Source organism: Cordyceps javanica, chromosome 1 (assembly GCF_051103115.1).
Source record: "Cordyceps javanica chromosome 1, complete sequence".
In the NCBI taxonomy this organism is placed as follows: domain Eukaryota; kingdom Fungi; phylum Ascomycota; class Sordariomycetes; order Hypocreales; family Cordycipitaceae; genus Cordyceps; species Cordyceps javanica.
Window position 1 is genome coordinate 1643669 of NC_139295.1, and position 24666 is coordinate 1668334.

Here is a 24666-nt window from a genome sequence, read left to right on the forward strand (position 1 = left end):
AAGTCGAAAAGCTTACAGCTTCTGCATAGCAGCAATGTCCGAGGACTGGACGTAGTCCTCGAACTCCTGGATCTGTTCCTGGAGCTCGTCCAGGGAGACCTTGTCGTCTTCAACGACAAGGTTGATCTGAAGCTTCTTGATGCCGAAACCGACGGCAACAAGCTTGGAAGCACCCCAGACCAGGCCGTCCTTCTCGATACCGCGGACAGCAGCCTCAAGAGCAACCATATCGGTCTCATCATCTGGTGATATCGTTAGCACTTTGGCCTGAACTTGTAGCACGGCAATGCCTATTGAACATACCCCAGGGCTTCACGTCCATGGTGACAACAGACTTGGCAATAGTCTTGGGCTTGGCGGCCTTCTTCTCACGGTAAGCAGCGAGACGCTCCTCACGGATCTTGGCGGCCTCGGCATCCTCCTCCTCATCGTCGGAGCCGAACAGGTCAACATCATCGTCATCCTCAGCCTCAGCAGCCTTGGCAGGGTTGATGGTCAGGTCACCAGATTCGGGGCCGTAGGCAGAATAGGCCTTGGAAGGGTCACCAGGGAGAGTGGCGAACTCGCTCTCGTGGCTGGCAATGTGCTTATACCATCTGGCGGCGTTGGGGTACTTGTCGGCGGCAGGGGCGGTGCTGAAGGCCTTGAAGACGGCAACATCGGCCTGCGAGGGACCATATCTATAGAGACTGTCAATATACTTGGTTTGGAAGCTTCTCAACGGGTGCTGCAAAGTAATGGGTTCGGTCGAGCATTGTTCAGAGATGCATTTCTGCTTGTTGTTTCGTCTGTCGGCGGGTCTTGAGTCCGCCTCCGAAACACGGACCAATTGTTCTCATCATGCAATGCGGAAGGGGGAAGTGGTAAGAAAAGGCCAGCACGCCGGTGAAAGACTTACCCTACGATGTAGGAACGGGTAGCAACCCAGTTGTTGAGCACTGGCAAACATGGTCAGTGGCTGTGGCGGTGTGATTAAACACTGAGCACTGTAAGGGACGTACTGGTAGCTCCAGCATCGGTGAGAAGATCAGCGAAACCCATGTTGACTGTGAAAAGTAGTACGTCGAGTTGAAAGTTGACGAGGGAGTTTAGGAGAAGAAATAGGAGGAGGTGGTTGTCTGGTCGATGTGGTAGGTGGGGTTGAGGATTTTTTTAACCACAATCTGGCGAGGGGCCACTTGTGGCTCGGCATGAGGCGTGCAAGGTGCAGCAGTTTGGGTTGGTCGGGATAAATATCGGCCCGCTACAGTCTGCTGTGGTGCCCTGCTACAGGTAAGTAAGTAGTGCGCCGGAGCGCACTCCCTTAGTACCTAGGTAGGTACCTAAGCACTTACTTATTACTTCCAAAGAGCTCCATTTACCAGTACGTAAGACTAGCTGGAGCCTACCTAGGTAGGAGGAGCTACAACTTATTGGATACCTGTTCGGCCAAGGCACTTCCGCCACTATTGTACCCAAGTGCCAGTCTGTGGCAGCGCCTGCGACATCAATCGCCGTCCTGCATCTACGCAGCAATACTTTCCCACTGCGATCCTTTTTTGACGGAAATTATCCGCAACCATGACCGCACCACTCATCACATTCAAGGCGGGTCGCTGTGACCTCGACGTATGTCCCAACACCCCGTCAGCCTACAATTGGTTGATTGCTAACCGCCGCTGCTTCAGACCAGCTCCAGCCCGTACAAGGTGAAGCCATTACCAGACGCTGGATATGTTTCCCTCTACTATGAGGATGGTAGGCCAAACAAGAATCGTATGTTTATGCGCACACCCATTAACGCCAAATGTAGAGCTCATCAAATTCTGCTGGCGAAAGCGTGACACGCTTCTGGAGGAAGCTGAACTCGATCTGGTTATGGTGCCTGCGGACGGCGGCTTTATCCCGTACGAGTATACGACAACTCCCCAACCGACATCGAAGACAAACGGCCGCATATTCGTACTCAAGTTCGCGTCCTCATCACAGCGCCACCTCTTCTGGCTGCAGTCCAAACCTCAGGGCGACGCCAGCCACTTCAGCCCCCGCGACCGCGAGTTGGGCGATATTGTCCACCGCATCCTGCAAGGCGATGAGTTCGATGTCTCCGCCGCGATCGAATATCTCCGTGGCATGAACGGCTCACGCGATGACGACGATGACGAAGCCATGGAAGACGCTGAGGGTCAGGGTTCGGCGACCCGCCAACGCCATGGTAGTGGCGGCGCCGGCGCTGGTGCCACAGGAGGAGACGTCAGGGAGGAGGGCGAAGAATCACGAGAAGGCGGTTCCGACGGTGCGAGAGCGTAGGTCTCCCCTGAATTTTTTTCTCTACTGCCCATTTACGCCCGAAAACGACATATTACGCTCGGTCACGATGTAATAATAGATTTCTGTTTCCTATGGCACAAAGATAAAATACAATTGGCGTGAAACTCTTGTTCAACCGTGGCGCGCTCATGTCATTCTTGCTGACACCTCTCTTCTAGACCACCGAATGATGCAACAGATGCAAGCGCTGCAGTTCAGAGATTCTTGAGCTCCATCTCGGGAGCCAACATACCAAGCAGTTCGGTTCAGAGACAGCACGCTGATATACCATACCCTTATCTCAACCATCTGCTGCCTTCGTCGATCACGGTTTCCATGATAAACGAGGCATCGGAGGATTCCATTAATTCTTTCCTCAACTACCTACCTCCCTCAATCATTATCATGGCCGCGGAAGCTCCAAGTGATGATAATAGCACAGCAGAGCCCGATGCAAAGGCCGTTGAGGCGGCCAAAGCGGCGTTATCCATGTCTCAGAAGCGAGCGTTGGTTACTAGGGTGCTGCGCAGCCCCCAGTTTCACCAGGCTCTCGGAGCGCTGACTATGGCTCTGCGAGACGGTGGATTGCCTACCATAGCTGATGCTCTTGGAGTAAATATTGAAAATGGTGGCTACATTCAGCAAGGCGGTATGCCGTTGGGTGGTGGCCTCGCCGTCAAGGCATTTGTTGATGGAATTATCAAGTCGGCCAAGGCACAGCAAAATTGAGGACAGTTTTGTTGCTTGGAAATCGGGTCAAGCTTTGTATTTTCAGCAGCCAGCAGCAAATTTTGCTTCCAAAAAGAAATAAAAGACATGTGTAATTATGGATAGTGAATGGCAAAAGGAAACGAATGCAATGAGCCTATACGTAGACTGCACATGGCCTTTTGGATGGAGCTAGTTGGGTGGTTCCAGATGGTTGTTTGCGATAACAGCCCCACGCGTTGTGACAGCAATCCGCCAGAGATCTACTAAGTGCGCCGGAAGCTCTATTCAACATCATTGTAACCAAAAGTTTCCGGCACTACCTCGAGCGCACAATTGCGAGTCGAATTCAGAAAGCTATGGATTCTTTGCCTACCGATATCCAGGAATTTGACGGCGATGATCGCATCTCTTTCTCCAAGCTCGACAGCAAGTTCATCGCTGTTCAGGACGATGGCACCGAATTCGAGTTTGATGCCGACCGCCGCGTTTGGCTACCATTGGATGAGCAGACACTAGACGAAAGCGCAGAGACTCAAACAGTATTACAGGAGTCGCAAGGAGCTGGGGCTGGATCTGGAAAAAGACGGCATGACGAGGACAATGGGTCGGAGGTAAGCCGCAAATCAGGGTCTCGCTGAGATTTTCAGCATTTTTCTGGAGCATAGAATTGGCGCGCAAGGATGTTAACCTTGCAATTCAGTTGCAGGACTCGAAAAGGCCAAAGCGCCCGAATAAGAAGCCTAAGGCGGCGCCGCAACCGAAACAAAACACGGCTGTTTACGTCACTGGCTTGCCCCCCGATGCGACAGTCGATGAAGTACACCAGCTTTTCTCTCGAAAAGGTGGTGTGATTGCTGAGGAAATCGACAGCGGCAACCCGAGAATCAAGATGTACAACGACGCAGACGGCAACTTCAAGGGTGATGCGCTCATTGTTTTTTTCAAGCCCCAGAGTGTCGAGATGGCCATCATGCTACTCGACGATACCGATTTTCGAACAACAACAAGCGGCACGCGCGAAGGACGGATACGGGTACAAGAAGCGGATTCTAGCTACAAAAAGGTACAATATGACCAGGACAATACGGGCAGAGACAGCGAGGGCAGCTCCCAACACAATAACAAGAGCAATGGTAACGCGGAGCGGCGTCCGCCCACAAAGGATCGGCAGAAGATCATTAAAAAGACACAAAAGATGGACGCTAAGCTGGCAGATTGGAGCGACGACGAAACTCCTGTGACTGTGCCTTTCAACTTGAAAAAAGACAAAACCGTGGTGCTGCAGCACATGTTTACGCTGCAGGAGCTGGCAGAGGACCCCGCGTCACTGCTTGAGATAAAAGAAGATATCCGAGAGGAGTGCTCGAAGCTCGGCACGGTGACGAGTGTCGTGCTATACGATGAAGAGGAAGACGGCATCGTGACAGTCAAGTTCAAGGATGCGGAGTCGGCCATGGCATGCATCAATCTCATGCACGGGAGGAGCTTCGGTGGCATGAGGGTGGAGGCTGCGCTGGCAACCGGCAAGGAACGCTTTCAAAAGTCCAGGACAAATATCGATGACGTGTCTGATCAAGACTAGCTGGCAGCCTTTCCTCATGTACAACACTTTACTAGATTTGAATAATACTCAAGAGCAGATGAGAGGTAATAAGTCGATTTACATCATTCAGAAGCGTAACATATCTTCTCCATCGTCATACCTGGCTAATATATGCGCGAGAAGCCGGCTTGCTTGTACATTATATCAAACTTCCTGAGTTATTGCCTGCTTTCGTGGAGGTCATAATACAGACAGCCCATCCAATTATCCCTTGCAACGCGGCAGATCAGAGAACCGCCGCCAGACTCGGGGCCACTTGTCGGCAGAATCAACGACGCTTCCCGGCGGGTTCACACTTAAGGCTGCCACAGCACTTAATCGCGACACTGAAAGTTTGGTTGCGTGCGGCGCAGGCAGCGGTGCCCGTTTCTTTCCACCGAGTTAGCAGGCGTGTCATGGTACGCATCTCTTGACTCGAGCCATACCAACCGTTTCTGCGGACTGAGCCGACTCAGTGGTGATCCCAACGACGATGGTAAGAAGCGCACATAGCAGAAGTATCTTGAACCAATGGCTTGTTGTCTTCCTATGTCAGAGGTGCTTGAACTCCACGGCCATTAGCAGGACTGGCTTCCCTAAATAATGGTTGTATCACCGCATTATTACTTGCCACATGATTTATTGTTTGCCACTTCATTGGCGTTGTTTGAAAAACAGCTAGATGTAGCGCGCACAATACACGAAGATTCACACAGGACAGGAGTTAGAGCAGGGATTGAAGGTTCTGTGCTCCACAAAGCCGTGATCATCGAGAGAGCTCGGTAGCTGACTAGCTGGTACCGGTAGCCGCGGATGGCAGTCATGCCATCGTCTCTCCGATATCACGGTACTGTCAGATCGACCAAGACGGCTATTCGTTATGAGATAGCTCAAGTAGCTGCCCGAAATGCTTGGTGATGATAGACGCGCCGAACTAGGCATCAATGAGGTTTCTTTTGGCACTCAGGTCGTTCATGTACTTCTATACGGTCAAATATGACCTGCACAACCGACGAGATCAATTGTGAATAGAGCAGATGATGATCACAATACATGGGCGGGGGCGGCTTCCGATCGCTTGATCAATTTACGAAAACTGACTGCGCAGGTGAGCATGCATTATAGAGCTCTGCAATGGCCATCAGTACACATGTTCGTCAAGCAAAAGTTTACAGCTCTGTATCATGTCAGATGAGATTTTCTAGGGAAGCAACTTTCTCGGGGGGGGGGGGGATGCAGAGCATTTTGGACATTTGGATTGTTTTGCAGCGCGTGTGAGATAATTTACGGGGCATACTTTGGCGGCTATTCACCAGTATACTCTGGTCGTGCATCTATAGTAAAATTGTTCGAGTTGGTCAATTGTTGATGAAAGCCGTATAGAATCGCTGAGCCGACAAGAAAAAAAAAGAAACAGGACATAATAGCCCAATAAGTACGGAGTACTTGGTCGTTGAGTGACGTCCTCGCTGCCACATCCTGGCTCACAGCTCGTTGCCATGCCAACCACTACTTGGCACGGCACTGTTTTACCATACTGGACCAGGCCCAACTACTGGGTACAATCTGCCTGAGGAGGAGACGTATTTTCTACCGCCTCATCTCCATCTGAAATAAGCCCTTTTTGGATTGCATTCACTCTTACATTCCAACCGCCTGCCTAAAACAGCACATCGCGAGTCGCTCGAGTTGATTTCTCTTCAGACTGCGGGTTACGTTACTGCACTAGCTACTGTTCTAACTTCTAGTGCGGCTGAACCACAGACTCAAGACACGGGGGGAAAGTGATCTGTCGCTGGGTAAGAAATGGGCTGTTTCCTTCATTGTGCAGTCAAATATCAGCTACATGGAATGCTCTGCTAATCGGACTGGTTTAATCAAAGTGTACCGAAACGCAGAAAGCATGGGACTGCTATCCAGCCCGCTGCGATCAAGGCAGCAACAATTACCATTGTACCAACGACCTGGGTCACCGTCAAAAGAGCGATACGACGACGATGATGATGACGACTACTACTATTCTGAAGAAGATGACAGCTCCTTATCGTCATCAAGACCCAGCCAGTCTGGTTATAACTCACGGAATGTCTCTGACTCGATGATTGGCGGCAGCAACGGCGGCGCGCTGCTCCTACCTAAGCGACCATATAACAGGACAGCCAAGAGCTGGTTTAGCAGATATCGCTTCCGACTGCCGACGAAACTCACAAGATACGTGCTACTCATCGTCGTGAGCACAACGCTGCTCTTCATCCTCTCATTAGTTCGGGCTAGTCAAGTCGAAAACTGGAAAGTCGCCAACGGCAAGGTACCGACACGGCCGGCACCCCCACCAGCTTGGGAGAAGTTCCCCTTCCTAGAGCGCTACTATGGAGGTATCAGGACGCTGGTGCCTCTCAATGAGAGTGAACCCGAATATCCCCGCGAAAATGAGCCTATCCTTCTGGGAGGCCCTGGTTCTAGAGAGGAACAGGACGACGAGAACGAGAAGAGATCCGAATCGCAGCCCCGAGAAAGAGTAGAGACAGTCCAAAAGACGGCAGTTCCTCCAAGCTCGGTGTGGAGTGACTATCGCAATCGATCGCGGGAGCCGAATATGAAGCAGTGCTTCATCGACGCGGCGAAACAAATTCAAGCCCCAGAGCTACGGTACTACGAAGGCCGGCCGCACGGATTTCCGACTCATATCGGCGGCTCCTACGAAATTCTCAACCTGCCAGAGGACATTTGCTTTGAACGATATGGTCGCTACGGTCCCTATGGCTTTGGCTACTCCGCTCGCACGGGCGGTCTAGGCACAGGCGAGCACAGTGAGAATGAGGGTGCTGAGCTAGTCTGGGACAGTCGACCGCAGGTTGACTTTAGAGATGTGGACTGGGCAGAGACTCAGCGCCGTTGCTTGCAGTCGAATTCCCATAGATTCAAGGCCGAACCGACGCGAAAAGCTGGCTCGCAAGGCTTTGTCAACACCGTGCCAGAGTCGAACAAGAAGCAGAAGCGTGATCAAGCGGATACGACCGCATCTACTCCAACTGTCAACACAGAAGCGCAGTCAAATGCAACAGGCGAGGCCTCCGAGATCCCAAGTAGCGATAGCATCGAAAAGACGGGACGAACAGCCATTGTTTTCCGCTGTTGGGACGAGTTCTTCTTCCGTGAGGACGACATTGCGAATCTGCGATCCATGATAATAGAGCTATCGCTCGGTTCTGGCGGCCGCTATGATGTGCATCTCCTAGTTCAGGTCAGGAACGACGCTGCCTACCCCATCTGGGCGGACCAAGAAGCGTACGAGCAACGGATTCGTGATGTCATTCCCAAAGAGTTCCAAGGTCTCGTAACGCTTTGGAGCGAGACACAGATGCTATCCCTTTACCAAGGTATTCATGATAAGTGGACGGTCGGACCAGATCACTCAGTCCACGGCTCCTACCGCGGGCTCGTCATGGCCATGCAGCACTTTGCCTACCGACACCCTGAGTACGACCACTTTTGGCACTGGGAAATGGATGTTCGCTACACCGGCCACTACCACGACCTTTTGACCAAGATCGAGTCGTGGGCCAAGGAGCAGCCGCGCAAGGGCCTATGGGAGCGCAACGCGCGGTTTTACATTCCCGCCACACACGGTTCGTGGGATGACTTCAAACATCTCGCACGCGTACAAACGGAGACTGGTACGCTATCGGCGGACAACGTTTGGGGTAATCTGCCCAAGTTGGGCGAGGGTGAGTCGCAGCAGACGCGCAAGGGCGACCGGTCCGTCTGGGGTCCAGTCCGCCCCAGCGACGAGAACGATTGGTTCGAGCATAAGGACGACCCCGTCCCCCCGACGACGTACGAGAGCGACAAGTACCAGTGGGGTGTCGGTGAAGAGGCCGACTATATCACGCTCAATCCCATGTTCAACCCGGAGGGTACGACATGGGGCCTGCGCGACGATATTACGGGCTTCAACGAGTCGCACGCGCTCCCGCCGCGCCGCGCCAGCATCATCACGACGTCGCGCATGAGCCGCCGACTGCTGCTGTCGATGCACCGCGCGACGACGTTCAAGAAGCAGTTCGCCTTCGCCGAGATGTGGCCCGCAACTATGGCGCTGCACCACGGTTACAAGGCCGTATTCGTGCCGCACCCGCTCTTCGTCGACCGCAAGTGGCCCATAGAGTTCCTGGCGAGCACGCTCAACGCCGGCCACAACGGCGCGACCGGCGGCGCCCGCGCCAGCGTCTACGGCGCTCGCGAGCACAACTTGCGCGGCCTCTCGTGGTTCTACAACACGGGCTTCGCGCCGAACCTTTACCGTCGCTGGCTTGGCCTGCGCGTCAATAACGACGGCGGCGACGAGTTCGAAAAGACCGAGGATACAAGCAGGCAGGGTACGGGCGTGGGCGCAATGCCGGGCGGTGAGGGCCGCATGTGTCTACCGCCCATGCTGTTGCACCCTATCAAGGAAGTTGAGCTCGCGGTCGAGGCGCCGCCGGACGAGGGGGAACAAACTCCTGAGTCAGACCCTACAGCATGAACAAAACGAAAGGACACCCCCTTTTTTTGTGTCGTTTTTGTACTTGTCTTTTTATCCGAATTTGTTTGTTACGTCGAGCGCATAGATTGTTTGCTTGAAGCTTTGCTGCAGAGCAAAATGTGGAATGTAGCGCTGGATATAACGCTGCGCGTTTATGATGATGCTTGTACATAAGTACCTGATACCGAAATAAGATTGACGATGATGCTAAAAGCGCATGTGTTTAAGACGAGACCCCGGCAGAAGATGCCGATTCAGCAAGATGCGCATTATCATGTAAACCAATTAAATGTAATGAATATGTTTTTCTTTTAACACGAGCAATCCGTACGCTTTGATATCCATTTCTCTCGCAGAGCCTGCAGAATACTTCAAGGCCTACCCCAAGTGTCATAGCTTTCTCCCAAAAAAATTTTATTACATCCCATCATGGCCTCTCGTTGATATGCCTGCTTTGAATGTGCTTTTTCCTCGCAACAAATCATGGTAGACGAAGTTGCGGGTGATTAAGAAGAGGAGCTTACTCCCATGAAGTGTGTGACATGTGCACTCCATTGGGTCCCAAATGCCTCGAATTGGAGCCTCTGGCTTCGTTTCGGTGTTGGTGTTCGACAAAAAAAAATTTTCCCTAGTCCCTGATCTATCACATGGCCCTTCTCCTGGTTGCTCGTCATTCCGTCCGGCGAAGATTAGAAGAAAACTTAGACAACACGCTTGACTTCGAAGAAGCGACGAAGCCACCAGACCTGGAAGAGTGATTCGCCGATGACGACGCCAATGACAAAGATGTTCCACCACTTGACGCGGTTGTTTGTGCTCTCGGCAGTGTTGCGGTGGGTGCGTTCGCGGATGACAATGTACTGTTGCTCGTCCTTGACCTCGGCGAGGAGGTCCGAGAGGCGTTTGACTGCAACGTGATTGTTAACAGAGGCTATGAGATGGGATGGATCGATTGGGAGAGGAGGCATAATGTGATACCTTCGGCGTCCAGAGGATCGGACTTGTACTCGGACTCGCTGACGTAGACGACACCGTGGACGTTGAAGGAAACCTCCTTGCTGTTGGCGCCCCAGTGCTGGTTGCCAAAGCAGTATGTGTATTTGCCGTCATACTTGGCCTCGAAGCTGTGGTCGCCGTTGGAGACGGACTTTTCGTTGATTTCGTACTGACCAACAGGGTTGGTGATCTGTTCCGGTGGGAAGGCACGGTTAGTCTATGACTCGGCGGCGTATTTGGAGTATACGAGATGCGGAATAGCCCTCTGCCTGGCAGTCATTTCGCCAACGGTAATAATCAGGACACATGTGGCGACGAAATTGCCAGGCAGACGCAACTCCTCACGAGTACAATGTTGTGCGCGGGCATACCCAAAAGTCAATGTCGAGGTTACCAGCGCTGCCAAACTCGCGATCGCCGACCTGGTAGGTGACCGTCATCTTATCATCCTTGTGTAGGCTCTCATGGAAGCACTCCAGGCCGTGGGCCGGCAGGACAATGTTGTGCGCAGAGGCAGTTGAGGCGGCCACGGCGGCGACGAGGACAACCCTCGTGGCGGAGAGGAAGTGCATGGTCGGAAGGGATTGGTATCAGGAAAACAAGAGTAAAATGCCAGAAATAAAAAACGAAAAGAGAGCGTGTGAAGGCGCGCGGCGCGGAATGCAAGATGGCACTGGGCTTGGAAAAGGGAAGCTCTGGCTCCTGGATGTAGACGTGGATCCACGTATCGCGAATTGACACCTTTTCGCAAGACCAGCTTTTGATCAGGTACCCGGCTGGGAATGTACTGGGAGCTACTGCGCTGCTTATTGGTGGATGTACAACTGGCAGTTGAGCCACCGTAATATGGATTTGTTGCGACTGCGCTTGTACTGTGTGGCTTGGGTTGTGGCTTGTATCCCCTATTTTTGAGTTCAGGAGAAAAGCCTGGTCGCTGCGAAAGACCCCAGTTTTGCTGGCGGCGTAAGTATCAGTAGGCTGCGGTACAGAATAAGTACCTATTGCGGGGGGCGACTTTGGTGCAACAGCGGGTGCAGTCGCGTGCTCTGCCAATGTAGTAGCAGGGTATCCGTCCGGTGGCAAGAAGCTGGTTTTTTTCTCCTTCCTCGGGCTGCTGAGCTCTCCCCCTATTTCCAGCGCCCACTTTCGCTTGGCTTCGAGCGGCTGCCTCCCTTTGAGCCGCTAGACTGCGGAAAATTTAGGGGCGAGCAGCCCGTAGGGTGTTCTCTGACGCATTCCATGCGGGTTACAAGGGGACCCTTCAGCGGGTGTCTGCCAGCCTGCCAGGTACTCTAGGTTAAGTACCTAAGGTAGTGCCTACTAAGGTCCCTATAGTTTCGCGGGGAGGTTTTATTAGAGCACCAGATTACTTTACAGCATCTGTCCACCCAAGATATAGCGCAGCTGACAGCGTCTGATGCCACCTGGAGGGGCTCCTCTCTCCCCTCACTCCCCCTGAAAGGGCTTCTCTGCCACTCTGGTTGGCCGGCTTGGCTGCTTGTGCCATCCCGTCACCTCGGTGCTTTGACCTGAACGTATGGCTGCCTGGCAAGCCGGGCTACCTCTCTCTCTCCCGCTCTCTGCTACGACAAGACAGGTTCCGCTGTTGCTCTACACCGACAAAGCCTGCCTCTCCCTGTTCTTCCACCCCCCCAAAAAACATTAATCCCACCACCATCCAACATTTTTCTTGTTGCTTCTGTGTGTGCCTTCTTTACCCCCGACCTACCACGACGAACGCCCGACGAAAGAGTGAGTTTAAACCCGCCGCCCCTCTCATGATCCTCCAATATCGCCCTACCTGCCTACCTACCTATGCTATGTCATGGCTGTCATTTCGCTGGCCTTGCCGCCTGCTTCCACTCTCGCCCGCCTGAACACCTCCTTTGCTGCGATGCTCCAAAAAGAGGCCCTCCTTGCCCCCACACACGGCGCCCAAAGATGACACCCGACCTCGCTGGTCCGTCCAGCTGCTGCTGCCTGGTCCAAGATTTCGTTCATACTGCAACGTGCAAATTGCTCGACTCGACGGCGGTGTCTGGCGAATTCAACCGGGGAGTTGTGTGCATGTGCCTGGGTGTGGTGGCGCGAAGGCACATGTGTCCTCTGCGCTGCCATTGGGGATAAATGGCTCGGCGTTGCGCGTCACGACAATCAGCTGGCTGGCAAGCGGAAGCAGAGTATTCAATCCTGTCCTACATCGCTATCACTGTTCCCCAGGCAATTTTGTCGATTTTTACACGTCCTTCTCCCGTCGCGCATTGCCTGCTATCACGCAGCTGGCGTCATTGCTTGATCGGAGAGCGGGCCTGAAAAAACCCCTCCTTAGTTAAGCCATCCTCCGCCGCTAAACTAACCCGTGGCAACTAGGACACTTCTCTTTCTCTCCCTCGTCAAATCATCCCACCAAAGCCACCACCAACAAACGCCCATCTTTCCCGCTGAAAGCGTTGTCGTAGGCTTCGTCGCCAAAAAATTCGCAATCATGGGTCTCGCCTTTTCCAAGTTGTTCGATAAGTTGTGGGGGAAGAAGGAGATGCGAATTCTCATGGTCGGTCTCGATGCCGCCGGTAAAACCACCATTCTCTACAAGCTCAAGCTTGGTGAGATTGTCACTACCATCCCTACCATCGGTACGCTCTCTCAATCTCATCCTCTGGGCTGGCGCGCTTTTTATCCTGCGTGTAGAACGCGCGTCTGATGCACCTCGGACTCGCTCTGCTCGCCTTCGCCGCTAACCTTACCCGCCCCCCTTTAGGCTTCAATGTCGAGACCGTCGAGTACAAGAACATTCAGTTCACCGTTTGGGATGTCGGTGGTCAGGACAAGATTCGTCCCCTCTGGAGACACTACTTCCAGAACACCCAGGGTATCATCTTCGTCGTCGATAGCAACGATCGTGACCGTATCGTTGAGGCCCGCGAAGAACTCCAGCGCATGCTCAACGAGGATGAGCTTCGCGACGCCATCCTCCTGGTCTTCGCCAACAAGCAGGATCTTCCCGTACGTTTTTCCCTCGGCTCTCGCTTCGCGCCTGGAGATCCTGCGCATAAACTCAAACTAACTTGCCACCTACAGAATGCCATGAACGCTGCCGAAATCACCGACAAGCTCGGCCTCCACAGCCTGAGACATCGCGGCTGGGTACGTCAATATGCATCCTCACGTTCATCGTTCTACCCGCGCACGCATCAATCTCGTACTAACCGGCATCACAAAACAGTACATCCAGTCCACCTGCGCCACCTCTGGAGATGGTCTGTACGAGGGTCTCGAGTGGCTTGCCACCACCCTGCGCCAGGCTGGTCGTCAGTAGAAGATCAATTGAGAGGCCTTCTGATCACCCTCCCGCTTTCTCTCCATCCTACTACATTGTTTCGTGCCCTCTCGCATCGGTTTCCACGTCAAAATCGAAGGATTCGATTGTAATTTGCAAACTTGTATCGGTCAACAAAATCGAAATTAGTTCATAAACACAAAATCGAATGTTTTCATTCGATGCCCTCCGCCTCCTTGCTTCGCTCTGTCTTCCTCCATGGTGTGTGCCCTAAGCTCCGTGTAGCTAGAGCAGCGTTTTGCTTCTTGTTCTTCATTCCTCTTCTTTCTACAACTGCATTCTTGTCTTTGGGGAACCACGCGTCTTTCGACTTTTGCGGTTTTCGTGGCGCATTCTTTTCACGGCGTACAGAATATGGAAAAAAAAAAGGAGGGAGTCTTTGGATCGTCTTTACGCCAATGGTACGCCAATGGTGGAAAACTTGGCAGCGATTCGATGGTGACCAGGGCATCGAATTTGTTATATGGGGAAATGGATCGATGGTGCAGAAATGGATGGCTAGTCATTGGAGGATATAAGTTGGAACGGGTCGATTGGTTTCTCGAAACGTTTAACATGGGTGTCATGAAGTTCCGAACTTTTTAGATGCGGTGTTTGCTTTGGTCTGGTTCACTTTTCTTGTCTCTTTTTCTTTACTTCTTTTTTACGCCACATGGAAAAAAGAAACTTCCCATAAATCATGCCGAAAAATAACCAAAAGTTTCCTGTCTCTTGATTTCTATGACACATTCATCGACTAGGCGGGCTTAATTGCGTCTCCTCTTCTCATTTCCATATACAACGTGAGTGAAGCTTAAGCCCTGTTTCTTGAAAGTGAGTGCAAACGCTGTCTATAGCCGGCCCCCCCATCCGACCATCGGTACGAGGACTGTAGGATTCCAGCTATTATCGATGCGAACGCTGCTGCACGTGAGCGCATGTTTTCTTGCTTCTGCAGCCAGAAGATTTATGTATTCAGATCTTCGGTCAATTTTCAAGGTTTCTACAACTTTGTAATTCGAAGTGTGCTTAGTATTATACGTATCTTTCTAATCATTGGGTATCAACAGTGAGAGGAGTGTGGTCTACTGGTAGTACAGACAGCCTCCTCTCGTGAAAGCAAAGCGCAAATCTTCATAATACAAAGAGCCGTAGTAATAATATACAAAATCGGTATCCAAACACTTCCCCTTTTTTCCGGCAGTATTTTGGTGTGTATCCGTCAGCCTATGTAGATCCGGCCGGCGATGCAGCCTCTACCCCCGCCGAAGTGTTAATAACGTCCAGGCCTGACTTGTCATCCTTGATGCGCACCGTCGCCGTTTCGCCCGTCTTGAGCTTGCCACGAATGATCTGGTCGGCGAGGCCGTTGCCAATCTCATTGGTTATGAGACGGTTGAGCGGACGCGCGCCGAATTTGGGGTCGTAGCCGCGCTCGGCGAGCCAGTCCCGGACGTCGTCCCCGACAGCTAGGACGATGCGGCGGTCGTCGAGGCGCTGCTGCAGCTCGCGGAGGCGAATGTCGACAATGTCGCGGATAGCGCCCCGCGCGAGCCGCTTGAAAAGGATAAAGGAGTCGATGCGGTTCAGGAACTCGGGCGGGTAGGCGTGGCCTACAACGTCCATGACGGCCTCGCGTACCGAGGGGTCCAGCTCACCGTTGGCATCCTCGGCGTATGGGTGCAGCGGGTCCTGCCCCACGAGGATATCGGCGCCGAGGTTCGAGGTGAGTACGATTATGGTGTTGCGGAAGTCGACCTTGTGGCCTTGCGCGTCCGTCAGGTAGCCTTCGTCCAGGACCTGCAGGAGGAGCGCGGAGATGTCGCGGTGCGCCTTCTCGAACTCGTCGAAGAGTAGCACGGCGTAGGGCTTGCGCCGGACCGCCTCGGTGAGCTGCCCGGCGTCGTCGTAGCCTACGTATCCTGATGGCGCGCCGATGAGCCGCGAGATGGTATGCTTCTCCTGAAACTCGGACATGTCGAAGCGCACGACGGCCGACTCGGTGGAGAAGAGGAAGCCGGCGAGCTTCTTGCATAGCTCTGTCTTGCCGACGCCGGTCGGTCCGAGGAAGAAGAGGGACGCGAGCGGCTTGTTCTCGCCGCTCAGGCCGGCGCGCTGCAGCCGCACGGCGTTGGAGACGGCCTTGATGGCATCATCCTGACCCTTGACGGCTTCGCTGAGACTCTCCTCCATATGCACCAGTTTCTCAATGTGGCCAGAGGTCAGCTTAGAGACGGGGATGCCGGTGATACGGGAGACAACCGCACCAATGTCGTCAGATGTGACACTGTCGTGGATCAGGGTGCTGTCGTTGGGCTGTTCTTTTTCCGACTCCGAGGGCAGCCTCTGCTCTAGATCCGGAATGACACCGAATCGGAGCTCCGAGGCGCGACCAAAGTTTCCAGTGCGCTGGGCCTGGTCGAGTTCAAATCGAGCCTTGTCGAGGTCTTCCTGGATCTTCTTGACGGCATCAAGCTCGGACTTTTCCTTGTCCCATCTGGCATTGAGTTCGGAGATTTCTTCGTGGTACTTCTTGAGCTCCGTCTCCAGCTTCTCTCGTCGCTCCTTGCTTGCAACATCCTTCTCTTTGCGCAGACTTTCCAATTCAATCTGGATCGTCATGATCTTGTGATCAAGACGCATAATATCCTCCGGCTTGGACTCGTGCTGCAGCTTCAGATGGCTAGCAGCTTCGTCCATGAGGTCGATTGCTTTGTCGGGCAGGAATCGATCAGTGATGTAGCGGTTGGATAACGATGCAGCGGCAACAAGAGCACCGTCGGTAATGCGGACGCCATGGTGTACCTCGTACTTGTCTTTGATGCCTCGAAGAATACTGATTGTATCTTCCACCGTCGGTTCATTGACAATAATAGGCTGGAATCGGCGCGCCAAAGCAACATCCTTTTCGATGAGTCTATATTCAGCCAGTGTCGTAGCGCCGCAGCATTGAAGCTCGCCACGAGCTAATGCGGGCTTCAGCAGGTTGGAGGCGTCAATGGAACCTTCTGCCTTGCCAAGACCCAGCAGAGTATGGAGCTCGTCAATGAAGAGAATGACTTCGCCTTCCGCCTTTTGTACTTCATCGAGCACCTTCTTCAGCCGCTCCTCGAAGTCGCCACGGAACTTGGCGCCGGCAATGAGGGAGCCTAGATCCAATGTAATAACGCGCTTGTTCTTTATGCTTTCGGGGACGTCGCCGTGAATGATGCGCAGCGCAAGGCCTTCCAGAACAGCAGTCTTTCCGGTGCCGGCGTTACCGATCAAAACTGGGTTATTCTTTGTTCGTCTTGATAGGATCTGAATCGTTCGTTGAATTTCGGCGTCACGGCCAATGACCGGGTCGAGTTTGCCATCGCGAGCTCGAGCAGTCAGATCGACGCCAAACTGCTCTAGCGCAGGTTTCTCTTCCTCGCCGCTCATGTTCATACGATGAGTTCCCCCTGGTGGGTGAGGCCCTCGCCCGCTAGAGTATTTTCTTATTGCGATCGTCGGTAGAATTCTCGTAGAGGCCGGGCTTCGAGCAAGAGCTCTTGCACTGGCTATGGAGGCTGGTCGGCATGTTCGCGCTGCAGCACCAGCTAATCGCTGGGCCGATGTTATTATTTGTCGTCTGGCCTGCATATTGTGTAAAGGTTGATCGAGTGAAAAGCAGTGTAGCTTTGAGGAAAAAAAGAATCAGGTAGTCACCCCTCCATGAGATGTCGAAGGTGGGCAATATCTAGTCCTCGACAATCGTCCATCGCTGGAAGCTCTACAACTTTCTAGTGGAGTCAAGAGTGTTCGCGCATCTTCTGCGTCTGCATGAGATGATAACGATAAGGCGAAGCAGCTAGGCCGTATTAGGGCGTAGAATGGTGACTAGTATGCACCGAAGTGATATATCTTATCGTCACGTGAAGCCAGCCCCGTACCCGCACAATGGCTAGGCATGGCTTGAACGTACCGGCGCCGTAAGCGGTTTAGTGCCAGAGGGTTCACATTTTGCTTCCCACAAACTCGCCTAGCGGCTTTCACAAAGAAATCTAACATTTTGGGTCGACCATCACGAACGTCTCTTCCCTTCCTTCCCTCTCCACACCTCGATACCAGACACAACCAGAGAGTCAAAATGTCGACAAAGCCCACGTCCAAGAAGTTCGGCAAGTCGACCCGGGAGGTTCCCGCGGCCGCGGACAAGGCGAAGAAGTGGTACAACGCCGACGACGAGTCTGAGCCCAAGCAGGTGAGTTTGATAATGGCAGTGACATGATGGCATCGCGAATATCTTTGGGGGGCCAAACACATCTGCCCTACGATGGCAAAGGCGACGACACTTGTTGAGCATTGGCGACAATTTCGAAAGCGGCATATGCAATGACAAACCCCGCCGCCGCGACAACCTTAACGGCCAAACTTTACCTCGACCGACGACAGAGCGCCGCCTGATCAACCAGGATTGAAGCGACTATGGAGGATACGCAATTGTCTTCGTCTGCGCCCTCTATCCACCGGGAGATGTGTTGCCCAAAACTTGATATTTTGCCATTTTGTGTGCTGGAGTGGCAATGACATACAGGAGCCAGCGGCTGACTCTATTGTTTTGATACAGGCTCGCAAGGCTGTCCGCGCCTGGGCTCCTCGCGCTTCTCTCCAGCCCGGTACCGTCCTGATTCTCCTCGCCGGTCGCTTCCGTGGCAAGCGCGTCGTCCTCCTCAAGAACCTCGAGCAGGGTGTCCTCCTCGTCACCGGCCCCTTCAAGATCAACGGTGTTCCCCTGCGCCGCATCAACTCCCGATACGTCATCGCCACCTCCTACAAGGTTGACGTCTCCGGCCTCGACCAGAAGAAGGTCGACGAGATCGCCCAACCGAAGTATTTCACCGCCGATAAGGCTAAGGAGAAGGCTGGCGCCGATGCCTTCTTCAAGCAGGGCGAGAAACCCCAGGTACGAATTTGGAGCTCCTTGCGATCATACCTTTGCTGGCGTTTACAACCCAGCGATGCGTGACGAATATCATTGCGGTGACACGCCTGCTAACGCGCTCTCTATAGAAGAAGCAGATCAACAGCAGCCGTGCCGCGGACCAGAAGGCTATCGACAAGGCCCTGATTGCCAGCATCAAGAAGGTCGAGATGCTCCCCAGCTACCTTGCCAGCTCCTTCTCCCTGCGAAAGGGCGACAAGCCCCACGAGATGGCTTGGTAAATGTCCCATAACGAGAAAAGAAAAAAAGCAAAGAAAGAGCAGAAGAGCAGACAAAACAAACCATTTTTTCCACACATAGTTCCCTTTTTTTTATAATGCGAATCTAAACGTCTCATTTTTCGGTCATTTCATGTGTTCTCTTTTATAGAGAAACAAGGGAGGAACCATTTGGTGAAGAACGATGGAGATTTTACTCTTTGTGATATGGAATCGGGGAACAGTGGATCGAATGCTTCTGGTCTTCTACACTTCTCGCTTCTTACCTCTTTGTTTTCTCTTCTTGGCTCGGTACGGATCATGTTACGCGGGAAACACAAAAGACGCAAAAATTACGAACGAGGAGGCGAAAGCGACAAGGAAAGAAGAGGGCAAAGACGGAATTGGTGGTCACTTTGCCTTTTTCGATATTTTTCCTTTGATTTTTTTTTTACGAAAGGGTTCTTGCTTCGAGCAGTAGTCGGGGGTTGTCGCGGCCACTGCTTGCGAAGAGAGGATTTGGTGTTGTAGAAACGGAAAATGGGTTTTCCGACCCTCTGCATTTGGTAGTCGAAACGGGCATTCGGTCACATCTTGGCGTCTGTAATTAGGTTTTTACAGTCAAAGAAAATTCAAAAAAGACCATTGACAAAATTTGAAAAGAAAAGAGAGAGAACTCATGGTAATCAAAAGCAGGTATATCGTCGCGGCTAGGATAATATAGCAAAAGGCAAGAAACATCTCTCTCGCGCTCCTTGTTAGACTGGCTTGGGTCGGCAAAGAGGGTGAAAGTGGATATGTTCCTCGCACACACAATGCCTTTTCCACGTAAGACACAACTACCATTACCGCCGTTGTATACACACAACTATTCATTTACTCGAGTAATTTCACCATCATCCAAAAAATACTCCGCAAATATGCCAAGTCCAGTTTGCGTTCGTCTATATTTTATACAAAAGGTTGAATCGATGTTTACAGCTTGCGATCAGCCCAGCTCTGAAGGAAGGACTCCAGTGTAGTATCGTAATTCTTGAGTGTCACCTTGCCAGTAGCTTCATCCAGGTAGGTATTGGCCTGAACGAATACCTTGCGAGGCTGCTTGTTTGCGAGGACAACATCACGGACCTTGGTTCCCCAAAAGTCTAGGCCAACGTTGGTCATGTGGTTGTAGAACTCAGTGCCAGCCTGGATGTCGGCGGTGCTCTTGTAAATATGAAGCTTTTGAAGGTAATCTCCCACAGCTATGTCGCATGAGTTAGTGATCTTGTTCCAGGAAAAGTTTGAACAGAAGAGATCCGTAGTTTCTTACCTCGTCGGCCGGTCGTGAGAATCTTGGAGCGGTCAAGACTGATGACCAGATCCGACAAATCGTCTTTGGTGTAGTCGAGCTTGCAGAAATCATCACCGGCCTCAATGAAGCACTTGAGAATGGAGAAGCGAGCCTGCGAGTGCGCTTGTCCCCATTTCTGGCTCTTGGGATCCCACATCTCGACAGCACCGAGACCTGCTTTGGCCATTCCTAGGTATGAAGCGTAGAGAACGTCGCCAGCTTCATTGTCGATGTTCTCGGTTCCATCTCCGAATCCGAAGATCTTCAGAACCTGGAAATCGCAAGCCAAGTACATCGCAACAAGCTCGGCTCGGCATTCCTCATACGAGGCAGCGATGGCGCCAAATACAGAGCCCCAGGTCTCACCGGGTTTGTACCAGGTCGAGATAGGCTTTTGTGTAATGGGGGATGTAGGGGGGTTTGATATGTCAAAGTTAAAGACGCCAGGCGCAGTCTCCTGGAGAAGCTTGCCGCATCCGTGCCCTACCATGTGTCATTATTTATAGTCGCGAATGTGTAAATCTGGTACCTACCTGTCAACTCGTGAAGACCGACTTGGACTTCAAAAGCATGATCACGGTATTTTACAAGGGAAGCAAGATCTGCCTCTTTGATGAAGGGCAGCTTCTCGTTAGGGTTACTGGCACTCACGATGTTGCCTAGGGATACGTTCTTAAACCCTTCATTTTGGCGAATGTCGTCAAAGTTGGGAATGTTTATGCCTGCTGGGATACCGGTGGTGTTGAAAGTAAGAACTTCGAGAGAAGTGAAATCCGGAGCCAGAAATTTGTCCTTTTCGAAGTCTGCGCTCCAAGGTAGCAGAGGGACAAGTCGAGGTGATGCGTCGACAAGCTCACCAAAAGCACGAGTGCGCTCCTGATTGACCATGGCAACAAAACCCTCGAATTCGCCACGGACGCCGGCAGGGTCACGGTAAGTCTCAACAAAGCCGATATTGCACTCGATCGCGGGGCTCTTGTCCTTGATCCACCAACGTTGGCTGTCCTTAAAAGAGTTATGAGAGCCAGACGAGAAGGCCTGGGCATAAGCCAAGTGCATGTTTTTCTGGTTCTCATTGGCGGCGTTCTCGGCAGCGCGCTTGAGGTTATTGGCCACATTGGCCATTTCGGCAGAGTAGTCTCCGAAGATGAGTTTGATGGTCTTTCCTTTCAGAGCACCGTTCTCAACAGTAAATTCGGTTTGTTTGCCAATATCTGTGCCGTCAGCGGGGGCCGAGGTGATGGCGGATGCGATCAGTATCTCGAATCCGTCGGTCTTCTTGCGCAGTCTTGTGTTCTCGGGGAGTAGGTTCTTATCAGACATCCAGGTGTTCACAGCTTCGATTTCTGCCTTGGTTATGTCGTCGGAATCAGGGTAGTAAGTGGTCGCATGACCATCATCGAGGAAGCCAAGGTGCATCTTGGTCTGCTGGGAATGGTCGAAGATGGCAGTCTTGCACTTCTCATAGTGCTTGGTCGCCTCAGGAACTGAGGCAGCGATTGCATCTACCGACTTCTGGGTGCAGCGGGGCAAGAACTTGGCGTCACCAAAGCTCTTGAAGTTGCCCAGATTTCCCAGGACTTGGACAGAGTATTCAAGGAGGCTCGAGACTTCGCTGGCCTCAACTCCAGTCTTGGCAGCGAGCGAGGCCCAGTCACCGTTGCAACTGTTGTGAATGGCGATAACAAAGTCGAAGATGGCTTCGGATTCCAACGACGTCTGGCGCAGGCCAATTCTGGTACCAGCAAAGGCGGCACTGTATTTTTGTTGCTTTCCGTTAGAGCCATGCAATGTCGGTAGCTTGTGAAGGATTGGGGGGGATGCTCATACCGGCTGATGAAGTGGCTGTAGCGCTTCTGCTGATCGGACAGGAGCTCAAAGTGCTGCTCAATCTTGAGGGGCATAACCAGAGGTGGCTGGTCAGCCAGATACTGCTGAGGCTCGGCGGGCTGCATTGTGGAAGAATAGCGAGAGTATAGCGCTGGAGTGAAGGGTTTACGACGGCTGGAGGCAAGACGGGTGCGGGCAGCGACTCTCGATGGCAGTCTATGAGAGATCGCAATGAGGGGAAGACGGAGAGTCATGGAGGGAAAAAAAAAAAGGTGCACGGCGTAGCTTGTGGAAGCGGCTAGTCTTATGCACGATTGATGGCACCACAAGAATTGAGTGCCGCGCTTTCTCACGGCTCGTTGATGGCGTGCGTCACCAGAGCGCCGCTAAAAAGAAGAAGGGTTCTGCGGGCGCAGAGGCGGGGGACCTCGCAGCTGAGAGCCGTCGACTTGCCTAATGGGGCTACGGCGCGGCGCGGCGGGAGGTACTAGAGTCAAGCTATGCGAGGGGCCGGACTGCAGAAGTGGGAATGATGGCGTGAGTGAATAGAATGAACGAGCTCGGTTTATCTGAATGTCATGATATGGTGGTCGATAGTAACGACGGTTTGCAGGATGTACGTAGTTTTGAAGTAGATGTTCGATCTAGACTGACAGCTCGGGCGGCTTGGAATTGGCAGCTGGCAGCTAGCAGCTGGCGGCGGCCGTAATACAGGACTTAATACGGAGTAGGTAGGCTAGGTAGCTACCTGGTCGACGACCTAATTAGGTATAGTTCTGTGCTGAATTACAAAATTTGAGTCCTGTATTGCTGAGTACGGCCGCCGCAGCTGGCAGCTGGCACCGACCAGATTAAAATTAATGCTCAGGTGTGGCATGGGGACCATAAGCTGTCGTGACGCATCCTACTTGAACACTTCCTCCTGCCTTGTCGCCCCCATTGGGGGCAGCGTCCAATTTGGCGCTACGGTGATGCCAAAAGGTTCCAATCTCAGCTGAGGCTGCTCGGTGCAAATCCGCCCTGCCCCTCCTTTGTGTTGAGGAGGGCTCACGGCAGAAGACTAGCACCACCGAGGTCTGTAGTGCAACAGTAGGTAGTGATCTCCACTTGTTACTGAACCTTTGCGCCCCTTGGAGCTATCTAAGTATTGTTCTTTCAATGATTCAGCCGAAGAATACATCTGCACTACCGGTGGGGTTATCTTTTGCTTGCATGTTCCTTGCAGGTTCTTTTGTCGTGACTGATGCTAGTGCCGGGGCTTTCCGACGCTGCCAATTTTTGGTGGATGGCGTACCCGAGCAGAGACGATGCAGGCCGGACTTTATTGCGGCCAAGAATGGTGCCGTGGTTGAATCAGTATGGAACTTCAGTGGCGTAATACATCGTTGTGGTTGCTGTTTCTGCTATATGTTCCTTCGGGTAATGTTCAAAGTCCCAGCACGGGAGCGTCGCTATCCTGCACGGAGAGTATCTTGAGGCGAAGTATTTCACTAGATTCCTCCATAAACATGATAATACTATAAAGTGTCGGTAAAGACAGAGAGATTAAAAACGCTGCTATGCAGACTCGTAAAAACCACGAGAGAATACATATCGCGCACAGATATTGGCGGTTGGCGCAAGGATTTGAACATATCTCAAGTCATGGCCACCTACAGGGTAGGATACATCTGGCCGCCGGTCGCACCCGCATTGCCTCTACCCTTCGTATGGAAACAACGCTCGAAAACTTCACGGCACAGAATCAGTTCGTCATGTACGAAAGCGTCTCACGAATCTCATTCAGTCTGTTATACATACCTCAAAGGCTCATAGCAGCTATAGACGGGGCTGAGGAAAGCGATTAAAAAGCGATTGACGTGGAATTCGGGCCCAAAACACGTGTGTTACTGGTGGCCTGCTCGTTTTGCTGCAATCCTTTTTGCCCAGGGCTGGGATTACAGCAGTGGCGCCATCTCGCGCGTATCTACGATCCAAGCATGCATATATAATACCTTATGGTCGCCTCTTTTAGCGCGCCTCTTCATTTGTACTGGCCCTTCGAGTTGTTGACGCAATACGGTTGCAAATTGCCCCCATGGTCAGATCAAACAGCCACAGCCGCCCCCACGCAAGCGACGACGTCAGGAACCGTGCATATTTAAGCCTTGGCTTTTGCGAGCAATAGCTTCGCTGGATGACGAACAAAGACAGCGCCCACGCCTCGGTGCTTCATACGATGCAGTTTGGCTACGTCATCCATCCGAGCTCTCTGCTCGCATCACCGTAACCGGCATGATCTTGAAACGGACCTCGTTTCGGCAAAAAAGGTCGTATCTAGCCCAGAACAAAAATTTCCACAACAGCCTGCGAGATCCATGCCGGTCTGCTGGGTCAGGTTATTACGGATCCTGGCCTCCAGACCCCTGTCCCATGGCCGTTGGGCGCGCAATGACACAATCTCTCTAGCCCCTGCCTCTCGCTGGATACGTCGCTCTATTGTGATCACTTGCTCGACGAGTCTCGAAGTTGACTATTGCATGAGGAAAATCCCGGCCAGAGGGAGGATGCAGAACGTAGCCATCGACAAGTGCCATGATGGAATTTATTTGTCCGGGCCGAGATGTGCAAGTCCCACGATTCGTTGGTGTTTCCCCTATACCGGCATCACCGGCATCACCTGGCCTTGTAATTGGCCGGTGGAACCATGCGAATTACCTGGATGAAGCTAATTATACGGACTCGTGCAAGGCCAGCCCTCTTCTGCACCCAAAGAGGCAGCTATCGCCGTTGACTGCCGAATGAAGCGATATACACTAAGGCGTCGGACATGCATCCCGGGGAACCGGTTGAGCGTTCAAAGTCACCTCTGGGGGCGAGTGAAGGAATAAAGAACAGGCAGCTTGCTCTTTACACAGGAGACTCCATTTCGCTTGTCTCAA

The 24666-nt window shown here is 52.5% G+C and overlaps 9 protein-coding genes across 9 annotated transcripts; 5 read left to right on the forward strand and 4 right to left on the reverse strand.

Annotated features, from left to right (window-relative positions):
* Positions 1-12: 12 nt before the first annotated feature.
* V2A60_000518 (translation elongation factor 1 subunit beta) lies at positions 13-1041 on the reverse strand (the record flags this gene model as incomplete). The annotated part of the gene is made up of 4 exons (XM_083251887.1): positions 13-242; positions 304-680; positions 899-938; positions 1002-1041. 4 exons carry the CDS (start codon positions 1039-1041, stop codon positions 13-15), a joined length of 687 nt encoding a protein of 228 aa, XP_083108013.1.
* Positions 1042-1560: 519 nt separating this feature from the next.
* Positions 1561-3018, forward strand: V2A60_000519 (proteasome complex subunit Rpn13 ubiquitin receptor-domain-containing protein; the record flags this gene model as incomplete). Its single annotated transcript, XM_083251888.1, has 4 exons — positions 1561-1608; positions 1668-1737; positions 1793-2285; positions 2469-3018. The coding sequence occupies 4 exons, from the start codon at positions 1561-1563 to the stop codon at positions 3016-3018; spliced, it is 1161 nt and encodes a 386-aa protein (XP_083108014.1).
* A 338-nt stretch (positions 3019-3356) lies between these two features.
* V2A60_000520 (U2 snRNP complex subunit CUS2) lies at positions 3357-4582 on the forward strand (the record flags this gene model as incomplete). Its single annotated transcript, XM_083251889.1, has 2 exons — positions 3357-3611; positions 3701-4582. 2 exons carry the CDS (start codon positions 3357-3359, stop codon positions 4580-4582), a joined length of 1137 nt encoding a protein of 378 aa, XP_083108015.1.
* A 1903-nt stretch (positions 4583-6485) lies between these two features.
* Positions 6486-9107, forward strand: V2A60_000521 (DUF3405 domain-containing protein; the record flags this gene model as incomplete). The annotated part of the gene is made up of 1 exon (XM_083251890.1): positions 6486-9107. The coding sequence occupies one exon, from the start codon at positions 6486-6488 to the stop codon at positions 9105-9107; it is 2622 nt and encodes an 873-aa protein (XP_083108016.1).
* Positions 9108-9808: 701 nt separating this feature from the next.
* Positions 9809-10675, reverse strand: V2A60_000522 (emp24/gp25L/p24 family/GOLD-domain-containing protein; the record flags this gene model as incomplete). Its single annotated transcript, XM_083251891.1, has 3 exons — positions 9809-10014; positions 10086-10293; positions 10475-10675. 3 exons carry the CDS (start codon positions 10673-10675, stop codon positions 9809-9811), a joined length of 615 nt encoding a protein of 204 aa, XP_083108017.1.
* Positions 10676-12588: 1913 nt separating this feature from the next.
* On the forward strand, positions 12589-13419 carry V2A60_000523 (ADP-ribosylation factor family-domain-containing protein; the record flags this gene model as incomplete). The annotated part of the gene is made up of 4 exons (XM_083251892.1): positions 12589-12736; positions 12862-13106; positions 13182-13247; positions 13327-13419. 4 exons carry the CDS (start codon positions 12589-12591, stop codon positions 13417-13419), a joined length of 552 nt encoding a protein of 183 aa, XP_083108018.1.
* Positions 13420-14646: 1227 nt separating this feature from the next.
* On the reverse strand, positions 14647-16842 carry V2A60_000524 (chaperone ATPase HSP78; the record flags this gene model as incomplete). The annotated part of the gene is made up of 1 exon (XM_083251893.1): positions 14647-16842. The coding sequence occupies one exon, from the start codon at positions 16840-16842 to the stop codon at positions 14647-14649; it is 2196 nt and encodes a 731-aa protein (XP_083108019.1).
* A 688-nt stretch (positions 16843-17530) lies between these two features.
* V2A60_000525 (60S ribosomal protein eL6) lies at positions 17531-18606 on the forward strand (the record flags this gene model as incomplete). Its single annotated transcript, XM_083251894.1, has 3 exons — positions 17531-17644; positions 18011-18346; positions 18454-18606. The coding sequence occupies 3 exons, from the start codon at positions 17531-17533 to the stop codon at positions 18604-18606; spliced, it is 603 nt and encodes a 200-aa protein (XP_083108020.1).
* Positions 18607-19557: 951 nt separating this feature from the next.
* Positions 19558-21870, reverse strand: V2A60_000526 (dipeptidyl-peptidase III; the record flags this gene model as incomplete). Its single annotated transcript, XM_083251895.1, has 4 exons — positions 19558-19826; positions 19895-20398; positions 20449-21671; positions 21746-21870. The coding sequence occupies 4 exons, from the start codon at positions 21868-21870 to the stop codon at positions 19558-19560; spliced, it is 2121 nt and encodes a 706-aa protein (XP_083108021.1).
* Between the last annotated feature and the right edge of the window lie 2796 nt (positions 21871-24666).